At 42.3% G+C, this 19,966-nt stretch overlaps 1 protein-coding gene and 2 long non-coding RNA genes across 12 annotated transcripts in view; 2 read left to right on the top strand and 1 right to left on the bottom strand.

Annotated features, from left to right (window-relative positions):
- Positions 1 to 16,428, top strand: part of LOC147758208 (uncharacterized) — a 17,364-nt gene extending 936 nt beyond the window's left edge. Inside the window, exons 2-3 of one of the 2 annotated variants that reach the window (XR_015318908.1) lie at positions 248 to 538; positions 13,231 to 16,428. This is a non-coding gene — a long non-coding RNA (uncharacterized LOC147758208). Of the gene's footprint in view, positions 1 to 247; positions 539 to 3,939; positions 4,278 to 13,230 lie in introns of those variants that run through there. The other variant, XR_015318907.1, reaches the window with a different exon arrangement.
- The window catches only part of LOC111243513 (uncharacterized), a 152,150-nt gene that overhangs the window by 6,443 nt on the left and 125,741 nt on the right, over positions 1 to 19,966 (bottom strand). For 2 of the 9 annotated variants that reach the window (XM_022789199.2, XM_022789201.2), the window contains exons 2-4: positions 19,691 to 19,740; positions 6,730 to 6,795; positions 6,115 to 6,189 (exon numbers count right to left, since the gene is read on the bottom strand). In XM_022789199.2, coding sequence (XP_022644934.1) covers positions 6,115 to 6,141 — 27 coding nt within the window. In that variant the 5' untranslated portion in view covers positions 6,142 to 6,189; positions 6,730 to 6,795; positions 19,691 to 19,740. Of the gene's footprint in view, positions 1 to 227; positions 350 to 4,541; positions 4,781 to 5,067; positions 5,209 to 6,114; positions 6,190 to 6,729; positions 6,819 to 17,661; positions 18,357 to 19,690; positions 19,741 to 19,966 lie in introns of those variants that run through there. The other 7 variants (XM_086977150.1, XM_022789203.2, XM_022789205.2 and 4 more) reach the window with 7 other exon arrangements.
- LOC147758209 (uncharacterized) lies at positions 7,421 to 9,639 on the top strand. Its single transcript, XR_015318911.1, has 2 exons — positions 7,421 to 7,561; positions 7,905 to 9,639. It is a non-coding gene; the product is annotated as an uncharacterized LOC147758209 (long non-coding RNA).

Raw genomic sequence — 19,966 nt, 5'->3', positions numbered from 1 at the left:
GTTCATGAAAATTCAGATGGCGCATTGATACTGCGTTGCGTCCTGTCATTCGTAAGCGTCGATTTTCCTTTCGAAATTTCATAAATAGCCATCCTGATCACAGTGAACGAAGCTTGTTCTCATTGATTTAGTTACATGTTACATACTGTTAATGCACAATATACCACTGTGTTCAGATAATGCGAATTATTACAACACCATTGTTATATTATACTTATTATACGTACGTCGGATACTGTAATTGTAGGTGCGTTTAGGAAAGAAAGTAGTGAGCGCCTACACATGACCACTTCCTCGTTTCTTCTAATGGCAACAGTTTTAACAGCGGAAGACCCTGCGGAGATCTTAGCGACAGCGGCCTTACCGACGTTATAGTTCTGCGTCTCTGGAAGTCTGCTGATATTAATCTGCTGACGCTTGGTGGGAGGGGGAGCGACCTCGTTATATTATGTTGTCATATCCTAAATGGAGGAGGCTTCAAGGTGCGTCAAATGGTACCGACAGACAGCGACGAAGTGGATCAACAGCAACTTCAACGGTAAGTGCTGTGAATGAGCGAATAATGTATTCGACAATTAAGATATTGGACTGGCCTGAGCGGTCAGTCTATTGACTGGCCAGGCCGTTACGGAATGGCCTAAAATCCCTTGTGGATGCTCCACAAGTTGGACTCTAAGAGCACGACGATGATGGCTCATTACAAAAGTGCTCGACCCTCAGATATTTCCAATTTAGGGGCAATATTGCAGTTTGCGGCCATTTACGGCGCTTTGCATGCTGGCGGCGTCCTCGGCTAGTCCGTACACAACCATACGGTGAATGCATGTTGATATATTTCAGCGAACATTCCATGCACGTGCAGTAAAATTACCCCCAACTGAATGCTTGCATACAACATTGTGTCATTGCGTATATGTCATGTCCGTATAAAAATAGCCGAGAATCGCTCGGTATGTGTGTATGTCTAGGAGAACATTTTACTGTATATTTATGCAGTCAGTAGTAGCACGTACAAACTGAGTACATAAAAGTGGATATAACCGTATCACGAAGAAATAGGGTTCTACGTAAGAGAGGAGCATTCATCGTTGAGGACAGTCACACAGTTGATGTTGATATCATTGCCGTTTGTCAAAGTTAGGGTTTTTCTCAAGCGGAATACGAAAGTATTCTCATCCTAATGGCTATGAGCCTAATAGGGGCGCATGAACTAGATGACGTTTACAACTTGCAAATTTAATCTATTATTGTTATGGTTGCTACGTAAATGGTCAATTTTTTTTTTTGCAATATTGCGTTGTTCGCCGATCAAAAAGCGCAACTGACCTTTTAGCTGGTGGCCAATGTTAATTAGTTTTTGACGTAATACCAACAGTGGCTTCAGATCAAAGGCAGAGAACAAAAAGGCTTTGGGTGTTGGACCATTATTACTAAATGTTCCTTGGGTGGAAGTTCCGTTGGGAATAATTTAATTGTGAAGCTTGCTCTCCATAGTGGTTTTCTTATCTCTTCCTTATAAAAAGATAGGCACAACATATAAGTTGTCTGATCCTTTTCGAGTTTAATTATGATATTAATTTTGTATTTCTATCGTGGTTTAAGTTCCAACCCGCACATTGACGCACTTCGTTTCAGCCAGTCGTCTGACAGATTGCCCAACGCCGTTGCCGTACGTGGTACTCAAAACAGAATTATAATAGGCATCTCATTTCGATATACTTTACGTCTCTCATTTTATTTGAATTGTACCAAACAATAACTTATCTGAAATTGAGTATTATCATGTTGGCACTGGACTAAGTACCAGAAACCCCTTTTCTTTTACTATTTTAAGAACTTTGCAATTACTATCCCATATTAACTATGTTCAACACGGCTGCAAATATTTAAGCAATATATTTATTGTACAAATCCTGCTTTAAGACTTACTGTTACTAAGATTATACAAAGACTTGCCACTTTAAACAAAGAGATCAACCCGCTCTAAACTTCGACGAAATAATAGCTATTAGTAGTGTGTATACTTCGGGAATTGTTGGTGTATCAAAAGGTGTTCGCGAAAGAAAAACAAAACAAAGCAAGACTCTTTGGTTAACAACTTCATGTCGAAGTGCCAACGCACCCTTCGACTTCGAACGAACTGCCCTTCTATTGCCAACAGCTACAGGTGTTCGTTGCCACAAGCGCTATCAACAACGATAACAACAGACGTCGGATGACATTTCGTTTTGGCAAGTAAGTGGTCTCCTGGCAGAATTCGTCTTCGCCAGTTCTTCGCACCCGTTGGCTCGAAACGTGGCCAAACTCGTCGATAGCTCATTGTCATGCCATCTAAATAGCTAAATCTAAGTCTATTGTCGAAATCCAAAACAAGCAGGTAGGGACTGAATGCAATCGAGAATAGCAGGCTCAGAAATAGTTCAGATTACTGACACCAGATCATGAACTATGCCTCGCGCTTTCAGCGAGCTTGCAGCTTGACGAGGCGCCGTAATCCTAATAGCAACGACAGTGATATATTAGCTTTAAATTTCGTCGAAAAAAAAGCAACAACTTGACAGAGACAGAACTTAACCGCTATAATCAATTCCAGTTATGTGGGCAGAACGTTTTGCCATGCAACATCAGTCCAATCAGCTCGATCTCTCGACTTCAGCGGTCAGGACGGCACATTTCGTTCGTAGTTTGTAAGCAACTAGATTTCTTGGCCTGTTTTTCTGACGACAACGTATTGGAATCAGGATGTGTGATATCCAATAAAAAAGCGAAACGACGTTAACGAAACCATCGGTGTTGGTGGTTGACGATCCACAGAAAACACGATTGATGCAAAATGAAACGGGGCAGCATTGCGCCGTTATTGACGCAGTCATAGATTGCTCCGGCGCCATTGTCCGAGCGCGCAATTATATGTTCTCTCAGCGTAAGATTACTGAACACCTGCAAGTCTCCGTTGATAACGCCGTCGTTTATAAACTGACAATGAGCCAGGAGCGTACATAAGATGGGGTAACGGGGTGCGCAGTTGCGGTGCGGGGACAGGTCGTTGAGTAAAAACGAATTAAACTCGGTTTTCCTACACTTCGTAGTCCAATGATTGGAGAGACGCTAAGTGTCGCTCTAAAGAATAACGTAGCGGTCTCCCTCTCTCTGTATCACTCGTATTGCTTTGCCAAGAGCTCTGATAAAGAGTGATGAAGTTACGAAGGCGATAACTCACAACTAGCGTAGTCTCACATTGATCTTAAACGAGAACGGTACATTCGAAATTGGCAGACAGGTACGTCATACACAGGGATCAGAAGAGATGACACTCACCAGGTGTTTGACTGAATAGTTGACGGTTAAATTATGCGGTTAACACCAGGATAGATAATTGTCTTCAATGGCCAGCGGCTATATTTTTTGACCGTGGTGCCCTTTTTGATCCGATGCCCTCACGTAATGTTGTTTCAGAGACTAAGTGTGTTCTACACTCTTCAGTTGGAGGGCCTATTTCGACACTGTACTTTTTTTTTCATGTGAGACTTGCTGAGTTCTACTCGGTTACCACGTATCGATTTTGCCTGGAAGCGATAACCTCCACTGAATAGTAAAATGATAGTAGGAACCTGCGGTATTCTTTCGCTAGTTGAGGCACTAACAATTTTATGCAGTTTTTTCAATCAACTAGATTGGGCCCTTGAAAAAAGAGTCAATATTCTCCGGGTAAATTCGCAAGCATTTGACGTATCGAAAAATCGTTTCGACACCGTCTGCTGCAAAAAGACAGAACGCCTTTTTCCACAATTCTAAATTTATCACACTAACTAATCAGCGACCAGCTGCTTCAAAGGCCCCATTGTACAATCTACCATTCACCATTACAACAGAAACCGTTAGATTAAATCCGTACAGAGCCATGATGTTCGCATTAATCAATAGTGTTTTCCACTGTAGTCGAAAGCCACCGCCGTCAACGGTCATCCCCACGGGCGAAACGGTTTAGGATGCGGACAACAGAACGAAACACACAACACGACGTTCCTGTGTCTTCCCTGCCTGAGCGATCCGATATCGAATTCAAGGTTAACGATTTTAACCGTGGCGCCATTCCCTACGACGATGACGATTTGCCAGTCGGTTACACCGTTTACCGGTGGCGTTCGTGTTGAAAAAGCGCGCGCTGAATGACCCCATGAACGTCGAACGAGCGGACAAAGGAGCAATACCGATCCTGCCAGGTCAGCTGTTAATGATCGACATTAAATTCAATAGGAATACATAAGCTAATTATTCTATTATTTATCGGTATGTGATATCAGCTGACGGGTTTTACTGTCGAGAAAATCTCGATACAACCGAATACGTACGTGTCTCGGTAGCGCACAAATTGATTTTCTATGCAGAGAGTTCGGGGAATCGTGTTTGAACTGGTATCGGTTAAGTTATTGGGGATTGAAACTATATATGAATACGCGCACAGAAAGAAATGCCACATTTTGCTAGTTCGTGTGATACGAGGACTGTGGCAATGAGCGAAACACGTATGTGCAGATTACCTCGCTCGCACACTCTGGCAGAATGGCCTTCCATTGTTCCTGGCTCGTTGTCAAGTTGACAATTAGTCAACAGTCAACATCTACTAAATGTCTTTTATTCAAATGTAATTCACTTCTCTCCAGCATGCTTGACCTTTGACTGGTGTTCATCAACTACTGAAGCCCTTTGCTGGCCTTTAATGTTCTATTTTCGCTATCAAAGCTGCAACGCTTCCGGCCTCTGGAACGGGACGCGCGATAAAGAGCACTGACATCTTCTGGATCCATTGTTTTCTTTTAGACGCGCGCATTTCGAACGCATCTCACCGTTGTGTACAGCTGTTGCTTTCTATAGCCAAACTGTTTTCTTTCGTGTTTAGCAGCGTCTGCTTGATCTTCTAGATGTTTTTTCTCGGTTACAGGCACTTATAGAATAGTTCATAACACCAAATAACTGATACAATTTTCAAAGTTCAGTACGTCCGTATTGCATTCATCCGCATTGAGTTGCTGTTCTAAATACCTTCCCTTTGCGCTTCTGCCCTACCTCTATTATGCGCGTTGCGGTCGAGAGCCGGGCAAATAGTACCATCGTATCGAGGGCCAACGTCGACAAGACAAATGATTCTTTTTCGGACAAACTGTTTCTCGCCGTCCTGGTGTAGGCCGCCATCTTTGCAAACAGCTTCGCTACACCATCAGAATCAAGCGTGTCTATTGTCAGCTTGATGTGATGCTCGTTGGCGCCGATGCTGCCGTTAACTTCACTCGTGCCGTTACTCTGAATTATCTCTCTCTGAACAACATGTTGTTATACTGTCGCGGTGGCGCCGGCAGCACAAAAAGCTTTTGTGAAGGCCACGTCAGCCGTATAGACTATTACAATATATATTCAGCATCATGCATAAAACCGCGCAGCTGCTCTTCAAATAGCCCTTATGCCAGATTGCTATTTTATTCTATACTCGATATATATATATATATATATATATAGGGTAAGCAACAATCTGTTCAAAAGTCCTCAGTCAGCTTTTCTTTTGTTTTTCTTTACGCTTATTAGCAGATATAAAACGAAAATTCTGACAACTGTCAAGAGAGTTTTGCCTCCCTCTGTACATTTACATATACAGCTATTAAGTAACAGTTTTTTTGCCTTGTGCCATCACTGTCGATGAAATGCGTTGGTGCCTTAGCTAAGGTCGGTCCTATTAGCGTTAACATTACCTATTAATAGCCACACATTGACCGCTCAGGACGCGTCATGGGCTTCCCTAACATCCATGAAAGGCGACAGCTGCTGGGCTATATGTTACTGTTATTATCATTGAATTGTCAACATGGCGCAGCCACATGGTATGTGAAGATGAGTAACGGTTGGATGTTAATGTTTACCTTAAAAGCAACGTTTTCTATGACAGTGGTCAGTCAGTAACTGTCTATAGTTTTGTACGGCATATGGGTAAATCAATTGTAGCCCGTACCAGCTAGCCAAGTTACAGTACAGAAACATATATACATATATATAATGTAGATGTCCATAGACAGGTGATTTCAGCAGTACAAAGAGGCGAAGAACAGAAATTTCATTGCTCACCCATGGTATCACTGCGGTGTTCCACATGGCCGAAATCGTGCCAAGCTCCGCCTGCCGCCTCGATATTTCTATATTCTGAAATTGTTAAAAATAAATAGAAAAAAAGTACCAAACGATACGGCACATTGTTTCGAGTAAACGCGAAAAAACGAGGAAAGATGATCCGAATAAATTAAACAAAAAAAAAAAAAAACATTAGACGTGTCAAGCATAGACTAATAGATTGGCATGTATATAAATATTGGTAATAATTAGTAGAATAATATATTGAAAGAAACACCCTTTGGCCTAAAATTGGAACGTCTGATGTACTCTAGACAGGCTTAGGCATTTGAAGAGGTTACAAGTTTAGAATAGGAAGCGAAGGCAACATAGCTCTTGAAAAAACAAGATCTACATTTAGAATCGGTGCTAGAGCAAAATGGTTAACTAAATAAAAGTATTTAATTATCTAATAACACTATACGTTTGAGGTGTTTCGATTCGAGATCAAACTGGATAAAAAACGTTTTACCATATTACTTAATGAACATATGCTACGTATGGCCACACAGCTCTTTTGCGAAAGTGATTAACACGTTATTTTGTTCATTTCTAACGGTATCTATTACTTACGCTGCTTGCAAAGGTCGAACTGCAGCCGTTAGGTCTTTACCAGGATGAGAACGATAACTCGATCATCTGTAAACGGTCAAAGGCACAAACTACAAACGTCGTAGTAATCGTTGTAAAAACGATCATCTCGCATCACCGAGTTACTATCATGACTTCTGCAACGACTCAGAAACGGCTCGTCCGGCAACAGCTGCTGTTGCTGATGCGTCGTTTTCATCTTCGCGAAACTTCGGGGCGGCAGCTATTTGGGCTATGAGTTAGGTGTAATAGGGTCCCAGTATCGACGGGCATGATCATACGTATCCGATTAACGCCGCCGTTGCTCAATGATGTACAAAGACATGCAGTGAGAGAGAGCCGTACGCAACAGCATATTTCCTTCCCACTCATACAATGTGTACGTACGAGCTCCAATCGCTTGTCATGGCTATTTAGAGCGAGACTGGTATAGTGCGTCTGGCGAGAGGAAACGAATGACCAAATAAGGCTGAGTCATTTTTCGTATTTGTCCACCGACTGGTTTATAGTTAGTCTAGTGATAAAAACAGTAGCAGTGCATTTGCTAAAAATGACTATCGGTGAGCGAAGGTCTTTCTGGACAGAGAGACCTTTCGGAGAGGCGTTCATCTCACTCATCGTGCGTACATACGAACGAGGCACAACATGTTCATGTGTACACCGCGCACAAAATGGCGGTTCTACAAAAAAGCTGCCATTGTGACGACGGTGCGGTTACGGCAGAACATGGCTGGGTGCACTAAATTATAATGCACCCAGCACGTGCATGACCCTCAATTAGATCAACCGCGAGACGTATTTGAAATCAAACGAGGTACATGTGTTGATTTTTTACTCTCTCGAGACACAGTACAGAAAGGTTATATGAATATATTTTCCGCTTTGTTGCATTAGAAGCTATCCGTATTTTCTTTATCCTATAAAGAGTCCGCTCATCTAAACGAATGTTTAAAAACCGTATATATACGCTATACATTATTATCGGGATAAAAGTAACTTTAGTAATGGCTGTCTAAAGTAGCGAAAATTCATAGAATCCGCTATATGCCTATTCTCGTTTTAGCCATCTTTTATATATATATATATATATACGCGCAAATAGATTTAGTTGAACCTACATATGACAGAGTTATAAGTGTGAACGGTATCTATTTTAGGACCGGCCGATGAACGGTCAGCTGCATTCGTTTGCCTTTGGTGGTAAGAAAATCTGAAAAGGCGTCCAAGTCAGTCCATGTCGCAGTGGCCTACGCAATGGCATTGACGAACTCCGAATGAACAGCCAGCCGATTGACTCAAAAGACAGTGTGGGACGTTCGATTTTGTAGCAGTGAAGTGCGGCGTATAGACGTATAGTGTTGCCAGAACATTTTCTACGTGAGCGTTCCGTATCTTTAGGTCTTAACGATACCACCGGTCGCATAGAAAATTTCACACGAGACTTCAATGGTAGACATCCTCGTGTCGTGATCATGCATTGGCGTCGGGACAACATTTCGAAGTTCTACTTTGTGTCCAGTAGCCCTGAGTAAGGAAGTTACCGTTTAGTTAGGAATTGGCCTATGAAAGCTAAAAGCTCGTTTTAAGTATATTGTATACCAGCTGCTGGCCACATACAGGCTGCGAAAATATTCGCCCGATAAAAAGGGAGAAGTTCAAACTCGTTTTCGAACGTTTTAAAGACAGAAAAATCAGTTCTATGGCGTTTAATCCAATGGCTGAATTTACAGTTGTCGATATTAGATAATAAAAAAGCTGATACACACTGCTTCGTACTAGTCTAACTATTTGTGTGTACTCGTGGGACCTTTGAGATAAAATTGCCTCCATTAGGAAACAGACATCATCTACTATTATATAATCTCAAGACGAAGTAGATCGTGATATGCAGCGATGGTATAATACTGTTAATAACGTGTACAAAAACATTCCAAAAAACAGGGTACATATTCTGCATGAATTCACATCTAATAGCCGATATACAGACTACATTACATGAGACGTGAACGGCTAAATCAAGACAGATATGGCAGTCTGCAATTTTTATCGTTCCTTTACGAGATGATATAATTCATGTTACAGCCACGCTTAAGGCCGACGATTAGAGCAATTCTAGAGCGAAACGAGAAGTTGTCCTTCACTGCTGTTCAACAAGCACAGACAAATCGTGATGTCAGGCAACTTCTATCAATGACCAGGACGATCTGCAAAATTGAAAAAGTACTTGCAATATGAGCATCATTTTCAAAATCCTGATCAAGGCCGAACACCTGTCCTGAAACGACATATCAACTGGAAAGCAATTTCGATTAAGAGTGATAGCATTAATTAGTACACAAATATAAACCAATACACGAACTGTAATACGTGGTACAGCTTTTACCGGTACCGCTATTCCGCTCGTATTTTTTCTAAATGAGACAAATTAATTAAGGACATTGAATCGACGCACGCCGAATCAGCATCTATACGAGATACTCGACTGTATTATCATATTGATTATGTGCATAAATAATTTCTGTAGTGATGTAAATTCTTGTTCGATCAGTATAGATTTGAGGACCTGTCGCCTTCTCGATTACGTTCCGTATTCATTCTCATAACGGTCAGGCTTTCGCTAGCGCACTTCCATCGTTCATTATTACGGTTATTATTAACGATGACAGTGAAACTGAAGGCTGATGAACCACTGCACCTTTTGCTTAGACCAGCATTGGTAGCGCCAGTATTATGGGAGGCCTTGTCAAGAGGCGTGGGTGACGGTGTCCATTTATGATGTGTATCAGTTTCATCAAAGAGAGACTTCAACTCCCGCACAGATTGTACAGCCGCCACTGTCATTACAAGGGTAATCTGAATAAACCACAATAGACATTGGTTACGCCACGTCAATTGAGTTGGCTCTTCACTATTAAGCAGCACGTATCGCCGCTGATACCGTTTGTCAGTCATCAAATGGTAAAAAAGGCACAGACAAACAGAACTTACTTAGTGCATCGATTGTAAGCTAGCAAGTGGCAATTACATAGCTTATTTGTGGCGTAAGTATATGATCTGCGGCAATGTCACGCATCAGTATAGACGCCTCATTGAGGAAGGCGTGTGACATCAACGTAAATCTTACTCCATTTTTCCGTTATGTGCAAGCTAGCATGAGAACGTGCTGCTATCGTATCGTGAGCACAACTGACACCAGCTTGTAGTACTCTAGTGCCCTCCTATTCGATGTAGCGATTCAATTCTATAGCGCCGTTCTCGACTAAAACGCCGCTTACGGCATGAACTCGTTCGAACAACTTAAACCGATAGATTCGACAGATAAAAATGTCAACGGCGTTCCAACCAGTAATTCTATGACTTGTCTTCCTGGACAGCTATAGTTCTGGCAGTACAATTCGTCGTCATATCAAAGATATCCCCGCTATTCAGCTGGCGCAGGATCCTTCTCCGTCATTTACTTGTCTGGTATCACTAGTCATGGAGAAGTCTCTCGCCACCGGTGGGCATAAAGGTCGCTTCTGTTTCTCAATGGCCTTCAGAGGCACAATGGCATCACGTTCAACTGTGACCATTCTTTGTTTTTCGCGTCGTTGACGCTGTTGTATTTAGTCGCACTGTATTTTGTTTCTCAAGATGGCAGAATATTTTTTGCTTTTGATAAAGTGCCCCACGATACATAAGATCCCGATGTTTCCGGGTCTGTGTAGACGTTTGTTCTGTTATAATTATGAAAATTTAAGTAATTCAATGACGGCGCATTTGGCTCCGGCGATTTATGAAGATATATATGTATATGTACTATACGCGAAAAACGGGCACACATCGCAACCTATCACGGCGCGTATCTTAACGCAATTGAGCAAGCGTATTTGTCTTGGGAAATTTCCGTTAATTAAGCGATCTGTATGCTGTCCATCCTCTCAAAAATGAATATTAACGTGAAAAACCCCACGGAAATATTTTACTTATAATTAACCCTCGCAATAGTAAATATCCGAGTTTGAAAAAATGAAAACCTAACGTACTCGTCAACATTGTTTGTCCTGTTAAACGTTATATTCTATAAACCTTCATACTTAAAAGTGGGTTTATTAAACCATATAAGTTAACGTTGTCATTTGTTGCCAGTTATAGGTAAGTATTTAACAGGCGCCGCCTCATTTGCTACCTTCTTCTGTTTTTCCTTTTATGAAAGGTAGACAATACAGCTTAATGAACAATCGATTCCTTTTCGATCGAAAAGAGACCATTATCGTTAACACTAGCTATTCAGCTCGCAATATACCTCGATTCCCGTATGTTCCGTAATACCCAAACACTGATAGCCGTAATCTAAATCATCTGCGAACACAGCGACTGGCCGCCCAACATGAAGCCCACTAGGGCAAAAAACGATATTGACAGTTTTTCCTCCCTCCACCAGATCCACTTTTCAGATTTCTCAAACGTCCCGCATTGATCGCGAAGTGTTTCGACCATAGACAGTATGCTGTGCGGCTCAGTTTGTCTGCGATAGTTACTGCTGTGTCTGCGGCTAACTCTAAAAGGGTGAATTCTGGAATGCTACTGCCCCTATCATTTTGTCGTTTTTCCTTATCTTCAGTTTTTTTGACATCTGCTTCTTGTGATCCTGCGGACTGTCAATGCTTCTGTCGCAGTTCCCCCGTAGCGCAATGCAGGCCCCCACTCCTTTAACATTTCCTGAATCGGTACTCATACTACGCGAACATTGGCTGCACCGTGGAGCTGCTACTGGCAAAAGCTGAAAGCCGAGCTAGTAGTTGTCGTAACAAGAGTCGCTTATTGGTTAGTCACTTTTTGTTGTTGTTGTTGCTTCTGCTGTTGCTCTTGCTGTTGTTATTGCTGTTAGCCATTGCCATTGTCAAAGCAATCGGTGGCAGAAGAAGGGTTTTTATCTTTGTAGCCGTCTCATTATTCTAAATTCGTTGCTGATGGAACAGCTGGTACGAACAGAAATCTGAAAAAAGGTGGGGTAACCATTGCTAAAGGAAGGTAGAGGTCAAATTTGCGAGTACTTTATATATATATATATAGCCGCATGGCCGCAGGCTGATGGGCAGTAGGATAGAAGTGAGGAAAACGGACGAAGCCAGGTGCTTTTCGCTGTGTTTAGGATAGTTGAAATCTGACAGGCCTCTTCCAACGAAAACATTGAATAACTTGGACAAACGCCAACAGCGACGGTGCAGATGGTGGCAGCTGGTGATGATGGGTGAAAGTTAAGTGTCACCAGAATAACCAACAACACAATGTTGACAACTACGGACTAGTTAGGCAGGCGACAACAGTAACCGTAATAAAATCGGCGGATACAGTGAGGAAACAAGTCTGAGGTCGGAAAGGCTAAAAAAAAGATCACTGATTATTAGTACCGATTATATGGATTGCGACGGCAAGAGGTCTAAAGACGATAATCAATGTCACACGCAGTGATGGCTGTTGTGAACAAAAGAGACGTTTAGCTCGTCCTATCACCGAGGTACAGGACGAACTTGGTTAGATGGAGGCGAAAACGAAGCGCGCTCAGTACGAGTTACGGGTGCTTGTTAGAAGATAGGAAAAAGTGGCTATTCAGAAAAAGCTGTTGATAACAGTCATACGTTGGAGGAACTAGGACTAACATGTAGAGACGGTACAGAAGACGTGAAGCAGTTTGCGTGAGAGCAACTGTAGCGTGACGAAATACCGTAGGCCTAATGATAAGTAGAATTAAATACAGTGTTTCACATTTCCCGGTGGCAGATACGCGGGAGAAGGACTTGTCGACTCTGTGATGTTTCGAAGTAGTCTTAGTAAAATGACTGTGAATCTAAAAATCAGTGTGTATCGCACTAGCAGCTCCGATATCGACAGAAGATAGCTAAAACAATAGCCAAAGGGCAGCTGCCAGGGCTAGAATTAGACAGACAATGGTACTCATCGAACATTTCATCTAGTAGAGATTATAAGGGATCATCAATAATCCTCTCTGTAGCAAGAATATATGAGCTGTCCAAAGCATATGAAAATGTTTAGGCTTTTCCATTCCTCTCAACAAGCGTAGCACGTTCTTCAACACGAAAAGGACTTGAAATCATTTTTTGAGCCGCCTGAGGTCGTCAGCGGTCTCTTCTATCTCAGCAGGTCTACTTATCTTACATATAGAATGCATGTGCACGTTCATGTAAGATAAGTGCATAGACCGTACGCATTTCAGTACAGGATCCTTTTCTTACATCTTCGTCAAAACGTGAGATTCTCATTCGAAACACACAGTGATCTGCTTCTTGTCTATATCAATGCTTTCGGCTTTGTGCGGATCTGTCAGCCGAAGATATTCGCCGCTACGTACCCTGCGTTCCCCTGATAGATGCGATGTTCCGATGACATTTACGTGTATTTATAAAACATTACAAAGAGCCACTCGCTTGCTGCCACGTTTCCAGCCGCCAACAGCTTTACTAACGAACATTTTCGTTTCAGCCGTCGAAACAAACGGACGCAAGCTACGTAGCGTCCTTATGAAATCATCCGATAAAACACCCCGTGCGCATACGACCACTACTGGTAGAAACAGTAAAATTTACCTTCACACCGATTTTAATCTGATGTGTATAGAAACGAATGGTCGAATTTCTAAGAAATTCTACTAGATAACTATCGTAGAGGAGCAGATTTATTGTCATGCTTATTGGTAGTATTAATGTAGAGAGTTAATCTTAGAGGTATAATAAACATCATGTACAAGGATAGAGGCGTATAGATATACGGGACGGTTTTGCTATATAAATTGAATTGAACATCAAAAATAAACTGTATATGTACCTGTATTGTATTTAGGATTGGCCAACAGCAGCTAATTTTAACACTGGTGTTAGTTGAAAGGCACGCAATATCCGATCGAACGTAGATAATTTTGCCTGTCCGCCTTTTCTGCTGGAACAGGTCAGTCTATCAAAACACCTGCGTACCAGTTTGCTACGAAATACTTCGTGTTAGCTGCCTTTGGAAGCTTTAAGGGGTAAATCTCTATTGTAAGAAAACGGCAGAATGATTAGAATCGAGTTCAAAAACGATCTCTTTTTAGCGGAAACCTTTATTTGGCTTTTTTATTTTAGCCTTTTGAAGTGATTAAATACTCCCGTTAAAATCCTAAATCCAAACTCCATAAAGGACATCTTGAGTAGAAGGCCTACTACAAACTTTTGCATCTCTCATATTTCCAACCGAGTCCAATTTATCCATCGATGTGCTCCTTCCTCTATAAAATCAGTAGTCAACACTTACTTGTAGTTAGGGGGACCCTAGCAAGGAGAACAAAGATTTGTCCTATTAATACAGTTCCTGCAAATTTACTATCTTCAAAGTTGTCTCATTCAGAGCGTTCCGAAACGACTCCTGTCTAGGGATTACGTGGCTTATCAATACCTCTTACCGACAAATTCACGTGTCTGTCTCCCTTCCTGCTGAATGTCTGTCCGGGAAGAAGAGCCTCATCATGAACGTGCTCAACTCAACATGATAAAGGTCGATGAGTGACATTTTTAGTAAACCTTCTACTGGCAAGCAACTTTTTCGTCGAAGGTCGCATTTACCTTGCATGTTGCCAGCCGCCTAGTTATTCGGCTCGCGTATCAATGGAAATCAACTGAATGCAGCACATGAGCGAGTAAAAGTGTACCGCAATAATCATACATCATGGCCGTAATGAACATACACGTTTCGCATAAAAACGAAGAACTCGCGATCGACTGATTGGCTGAGCCGGTAGATCCTAGATGATGCTTCGCATGATTTCTATTGGCCATGTTATTCGGCCGTGACGCTTGCAGCAGTCGAAAAATTACCATTAATTTTTGTATAACACCTACTGGTTCGCTGAGTCTAATGTATAGATGTCTCTGCAGTCACGGTCTAATAGTGAAATGTACTTTGCCTAGTAACGTTGAGGACATGCGAGATCGTCTAAGTTCGACATCGGGCACTGGCGCTCATTCAAGTTCAGTATTTCCGTTTAAAGGCAATACTATACTTAACACATAAGAAGATTTGGGCTGGATTAAAGACGCAGTGCGTTGACTGTACGACCTTTTTCTACGGAATCAGCGAGTACAAGCATCATGGGGCGGCAATTTTTTCATTGGCTTAGGAAAAACGGTGACCTAGAACACACGGTAGACGAAACTTAATGCACTTGGATACATGGAAGCTGTGTAAACTGAAATTCTACGGACGCCTGACTCAGCGTATGAGACTCTCTCAGGATATGGAACATTTGTCTACTGTATAACTTAATATATTCCGTAAGGCCTTTGGGTTTATCAGCATGTTATCAATAGACCGTAATCGAGACACCCCACGAAATAAACATATTGATAATATACTACTGTTTCGAACTACGCAAGTTCGAGTCTTTAGAACGCCAAGGTAAGATAATTAGGTTCTATTGTGGTAAATCGAGGGAACTACGTGAACTCACACGTCAGAGTCACTTGGATAACAGTGAAAACACTTGAATAAAAGTAACATTGATAAAGTACTATTGCGCGGAAAGTCAGCCTCGCGGGTTTACAGAAACCCACTAACCTTGTCTCCCCAGTATATCAATCGTAGATGTATAATGACCAACTTCTAAACCTCACCTGACAATGTCAAGTATTGAGTTCGAATGCAATACGAGCTGAATCTTTAGTAGCTGATTGCATCTCTTCGTTCTCAGATAGGACGTATCCTTCATTTTCTGCCACGCCAAATGCTTTATTTAATGAAGTCGTTTATCTTCGGATGAGCCTGGACTGATTGCTGTCTATATGTTTGAAATAGGCAACGTTTTTAATCCAAGTCTATTGCCCTAAGTAGAGATAGTAGAAATACAAAATTAATACCAATCTTAAACGCTTATTCCAATCTGTAACAATGAATTCACCGCGACCGGTCAATTTGACGTAGGCAATTTCTTTTGTCGCATCGCCGTCGACGTATTGAAAATTTGCGTCAAATTATAGATACAATAGCTTTTTTAAGGATCGGTCGTTTTGACCGGGAATAATTATACAAAATATTCTGATATATTTACCCTCTTCTTCAAGCAATCTTCTTTCTTTGAAATGTGTCTTTCTTTGATCTAGTTCCCTGTGTAATGCTAGAAAATGCCAGGTTTATTTAAACTATTCACCACTTTCGTACTAATTTTTATTTTCCTTTTTGTTTGTCTTAGCCGATGCTGAATCAAGGTGTTCCTGTGACATTTTTTCTCCAAATTTGCAATAGTTAACCTCGACCTTTTCTTATATCTTGTTGTAATGCCTCGAAACATTTTCCGCGATGTTGCACTGTGCCTCTGTCCCAATGGCGCACACAACCGCACTTTTATTATCGCACAGCCAGAATAGTCCAGCGGAATAAATACAAACCAGCTATACAGCCACGAATTACGTCACGTTTTGCCCATGTCGGCAAATTAGCCACAGCTTTTGTTTCCAGGAACCATCTCTTGAAACTCCCCCCTATTTCTGGAAACTCTACAGCATTCGAAAATATACACATACACTAACTTGGCAAAATTGGTGATCACGCGGCAAGAAAAGTATGACAGTTTATGCTAACGCGACGCAATTAGGCACGCTTAACAGTGGAACTGCTTTTTACTGTATTGTGGACGTCTACTCGAGATAAGAAGCGAACGATAGAGAGAGAGAGACGAAGCGGACGGGAGCGGTTCCCATAGTACCATTGGAATCATATCGCGATGGCACACACGCCTCATCTCGTGCTTGTGGTTGAAGTATTTAGTCACAGTTGGAAACAGTGGCACATATAATGAACCAAGAGTAACTCCATCATGGGATAGTCTCGACAGGCGGAATAGCAACAGCTATTATTGTGCTGATTCAAGACGGACTACAGATCACAATTGAGGCTGATATTATTATTACGTCACAAGAATTTCGGCGTAAATTTTGCCATTTTCTCTTGTCGTTTCGCAAATTGAATTGCTATTCGTGGGCGCGCAACGCCCCACAAATAGTCACTCAATTTGCAGCGCCGGACGCTGCGTGGCAGGGAAGTTGCGATTTTGTCCGCCGGATGACTGAGTTCATATAGTAACTTGAACCATTGCCAAAGTCAAGCAAACGTTCAGGAGATAATTGCGGATAGAGCCACATTGTATCTCCAGAACAATGATAGTATTTAGCTACAAAACAAACTGGAACTGTATTTGTTCAACTATGTGCCATGTGATGCAATACGTGCTCACGAACGCTGAGACAACTTTTCGCGGGCATATTTGAAATGGCTTTTCTTTCTGAAGAGCACGCGAGTGAGCGAGTGAGAGAAATAAGTTTGCAGACGGACTGTTGGGGAGACGAAACAAGCAAATACAGTATAAAAAACGCTGCCTTTGGTTTTCTTACGCTTTCGATCTGGTATTTGAAAGTCCAGTCTAAACAACGACGCATTCCAATAACCTCTTTCCAGCAATAATCCTTAGTTGTTTAATCGTTCAAGCTCGTAGAGCCTGCAGCAGAACAAATGGGGTCCATAAGATCAGCATCGTATTTAGGCTGAATCACACTCTTCGTACACTTTTCATTGCGTGGCGAGCTGTTCTGTTCAAACAGACCCGCAAACGCTTTCGAGTTCTGCCCAAGGCAGCAAGCCATCGAAACTCCAGCCGTGAGTTTACGTTTCTATAAGATATGCTTACGTACGTCTTCGATTCGGCGTATGACTTTAACACGATACTATAGAGCACACACGAAAAGGCAATGCACTTGCGTGTTTGCCTGCACACGGCACACCCCCATGCGACTATATTAAAGGTTCGCCCACGCAAACCTTCATCTATAGAGGTAATCAGCAACCTATGTTGTCTACTGTACACTGTAGTAATGCCAGAAGAACCGAACTCACAAGTGATAAGTCAGTGTGAACAGACCGGCAGCACAAACCACGCCGAAGGCGGGACAGCGTAGCACTGACGAAGACGAAAACGATCAGCGGTGTCAAACTGAACACAACGAACAGGAAAGTCACTCCAATTGCCGCATTTGCTGACTAAGCAAGCTCCACTAACAGACTGACTAACTGGGCACCCAGCTCGGTGGTGAGAGCCGTTGAAGCACTCGACTAACTTCGCGTGCACTACACGTAACAGCATGCCGGCAAACTACGTTGCTGCCGTTGAGGGAAAACCTCATGAGTTACAGGCGTTTGTATAGAGAGGCGGTCGGCTGGACGAACCGCCATTTCGTGCGAGGGTACGAACTGCTAACCCTGAACGGTAGTTGCAGCTGCACGACGAGGATGTCCGCGTGTTTGTTTGCCTGGCTAAGCGTCCCGATCTACCATACACGATTGGGTATTGGGCTGCTGCACGTTTTCTGTATGTTGGCGCTGCTGCTGTTAATGCTGGCGTCGCCGTTGTTGCAAGAAATCACGTTGATAAACATACGCGAACATGCTCCCAGTCTCGTACATGCATTCTCAGCCCATTCCCTAATCCATTCGGTATTTGCGGGATGACTTTAATCGGCTCGCTGTAACGCTGACGTTGAACAAATCGACAAATGGTCGCGATCTTGGTGACGACATCAACGATGACAACGAATAAAGTCCGACGATGGTTAAGACGAAGCCGACCGCCGAAGTCCAGAAAGAGTCGCTTCGACTCGAACGGCAGCAGCACGAAGGAACAACCACCTCAGCCTACGTGTGCACGTAGGACGTACTACGGGCTGCGCGCGCGGCTGACACTGCTATTAACATGCGGCGGCAATAGCGGTGGCGCGTCAGCTCTGATACGACGTTGGCGGCAACGTCAGCGGCGGCGTTTGTTTCCAATGCGCGATTCAGCCGGGAGTCTATAACCGCGGATTCTGCAACGGTGGGATCTCGCTGTCAGTGCAAACGACCGCTGCTTAACAGCGATTCGCATGATTCGCGCATGAGAAACGCGGGGCGTCGATGATTGCTAGTGTTCGAGCAGCAGCAGCTGCAGTTACTCGAGTCGCGTTACTCGCGCTTCTATGAGCATTGATTCTGCAATGGCATGTGCGGCTGGTAACGCAAAGCACGAAAAGTTTTTGGTTTTAAGTGACGCTGCGTCGTTCGCACTTTGCAAGTATGCGACATGCGATCGGTAAAACAACCTTAAGGGCTGAGGGAATGGATTGAGAACACGCAAAAAAATGAGATGCATCGGGGCAGAAGGGGGAATGGGGTGCTGGGGAGGTCAGTAGCATATATTGGATTGGCGAAATTCGCTTAAATGATTTAAGCAAGTGAGAGCTTGGAACAAAGCCAACTGATGCTGGTGCCATGCCACCGTACAGAAGCTCCAAAAAGGTGGTAATAGTGTAGTAGTGTAAATACGGGGTGTTCTGCTAAGCTAAAAATTAGGACCAACGTTTATTGTAAACGTTGCTTTTCTGATGTTTTTTCTTGTCATTTTATTACTACTCATTATTTGCAGAATCTAAGACTCAACATGAAAGCTCAATGCAGTTAGCCTACTGGATATATCAGCACTGAATTACATACTTCCTCAGTTAACACGAAAACATATTGCTAATTTAGACAATAATAGGACATGGAAAGACTGCATGGCCCAGGTCATTAGAAAGGGCAAGCCATGACTAAAACTGTATACAATCAGATTTCTAAAAAAGTTCCGAATTTTCTATTATCAATGCCGGATAATGAAAAGTTTAATTTTCTTCTGACTTTCTATCTTACTTAATGAGTCGATAAATCAAAATCTAATTTTAAAAAAATAAAAATTTTTAATATACTCACAGCGATTACCTTGGTTAGTGTACATGCAAAAGAATTTTAATTAAAAAAAATGACGAAAGGTTGGTTTTACCCTACCTGGTCGCTACCTATGCTAACCGAAATGATGACGTTATTTTGTGTGCTGTTGAAATGAGCAGCTGCCTACCTTGTCAGATGTGGATTAACTCGCTCAGCAGCTGGTACGGACGTCATTGCCTGAATGAGGCCGGTAATTGAGAAGCGTTATTAACTTCATAGTTTATTCATATTGACATAAAGTCTAAAAAATTAAGCCCGTTTGAACTAATAGTAGTGAGGCCTAAACCTCACAAAATCACTCCCAACAATAAGGTAAAAAATTATTGATAATTAAGGATAACGAGCTTTTACATAAGAATGTGCTTCGAAGAAAGGAATAGTTCTCTTTCTAAAGAATTTCACA

The sequence above is a fragment of the Varroa destructor genome, unplaced genomic scaffold (genome assembly GCF_002443255.2).
Source record: "Varroa destructor unplaced genomic scaffold, Vdes_3.0 BEIS01000001.1, whole genome shotgun sequence".
NCBI classification, from domain to species: domain Eukaryota; kingdom Metazoa; phylum Arthropoda; class Arachnida; order Mesostigmata; family Varroidae; genus Varroa; species Varroa destructor.
This window is presented reverse-complemented; position numbering and strand designations above follow the sequence as displayed.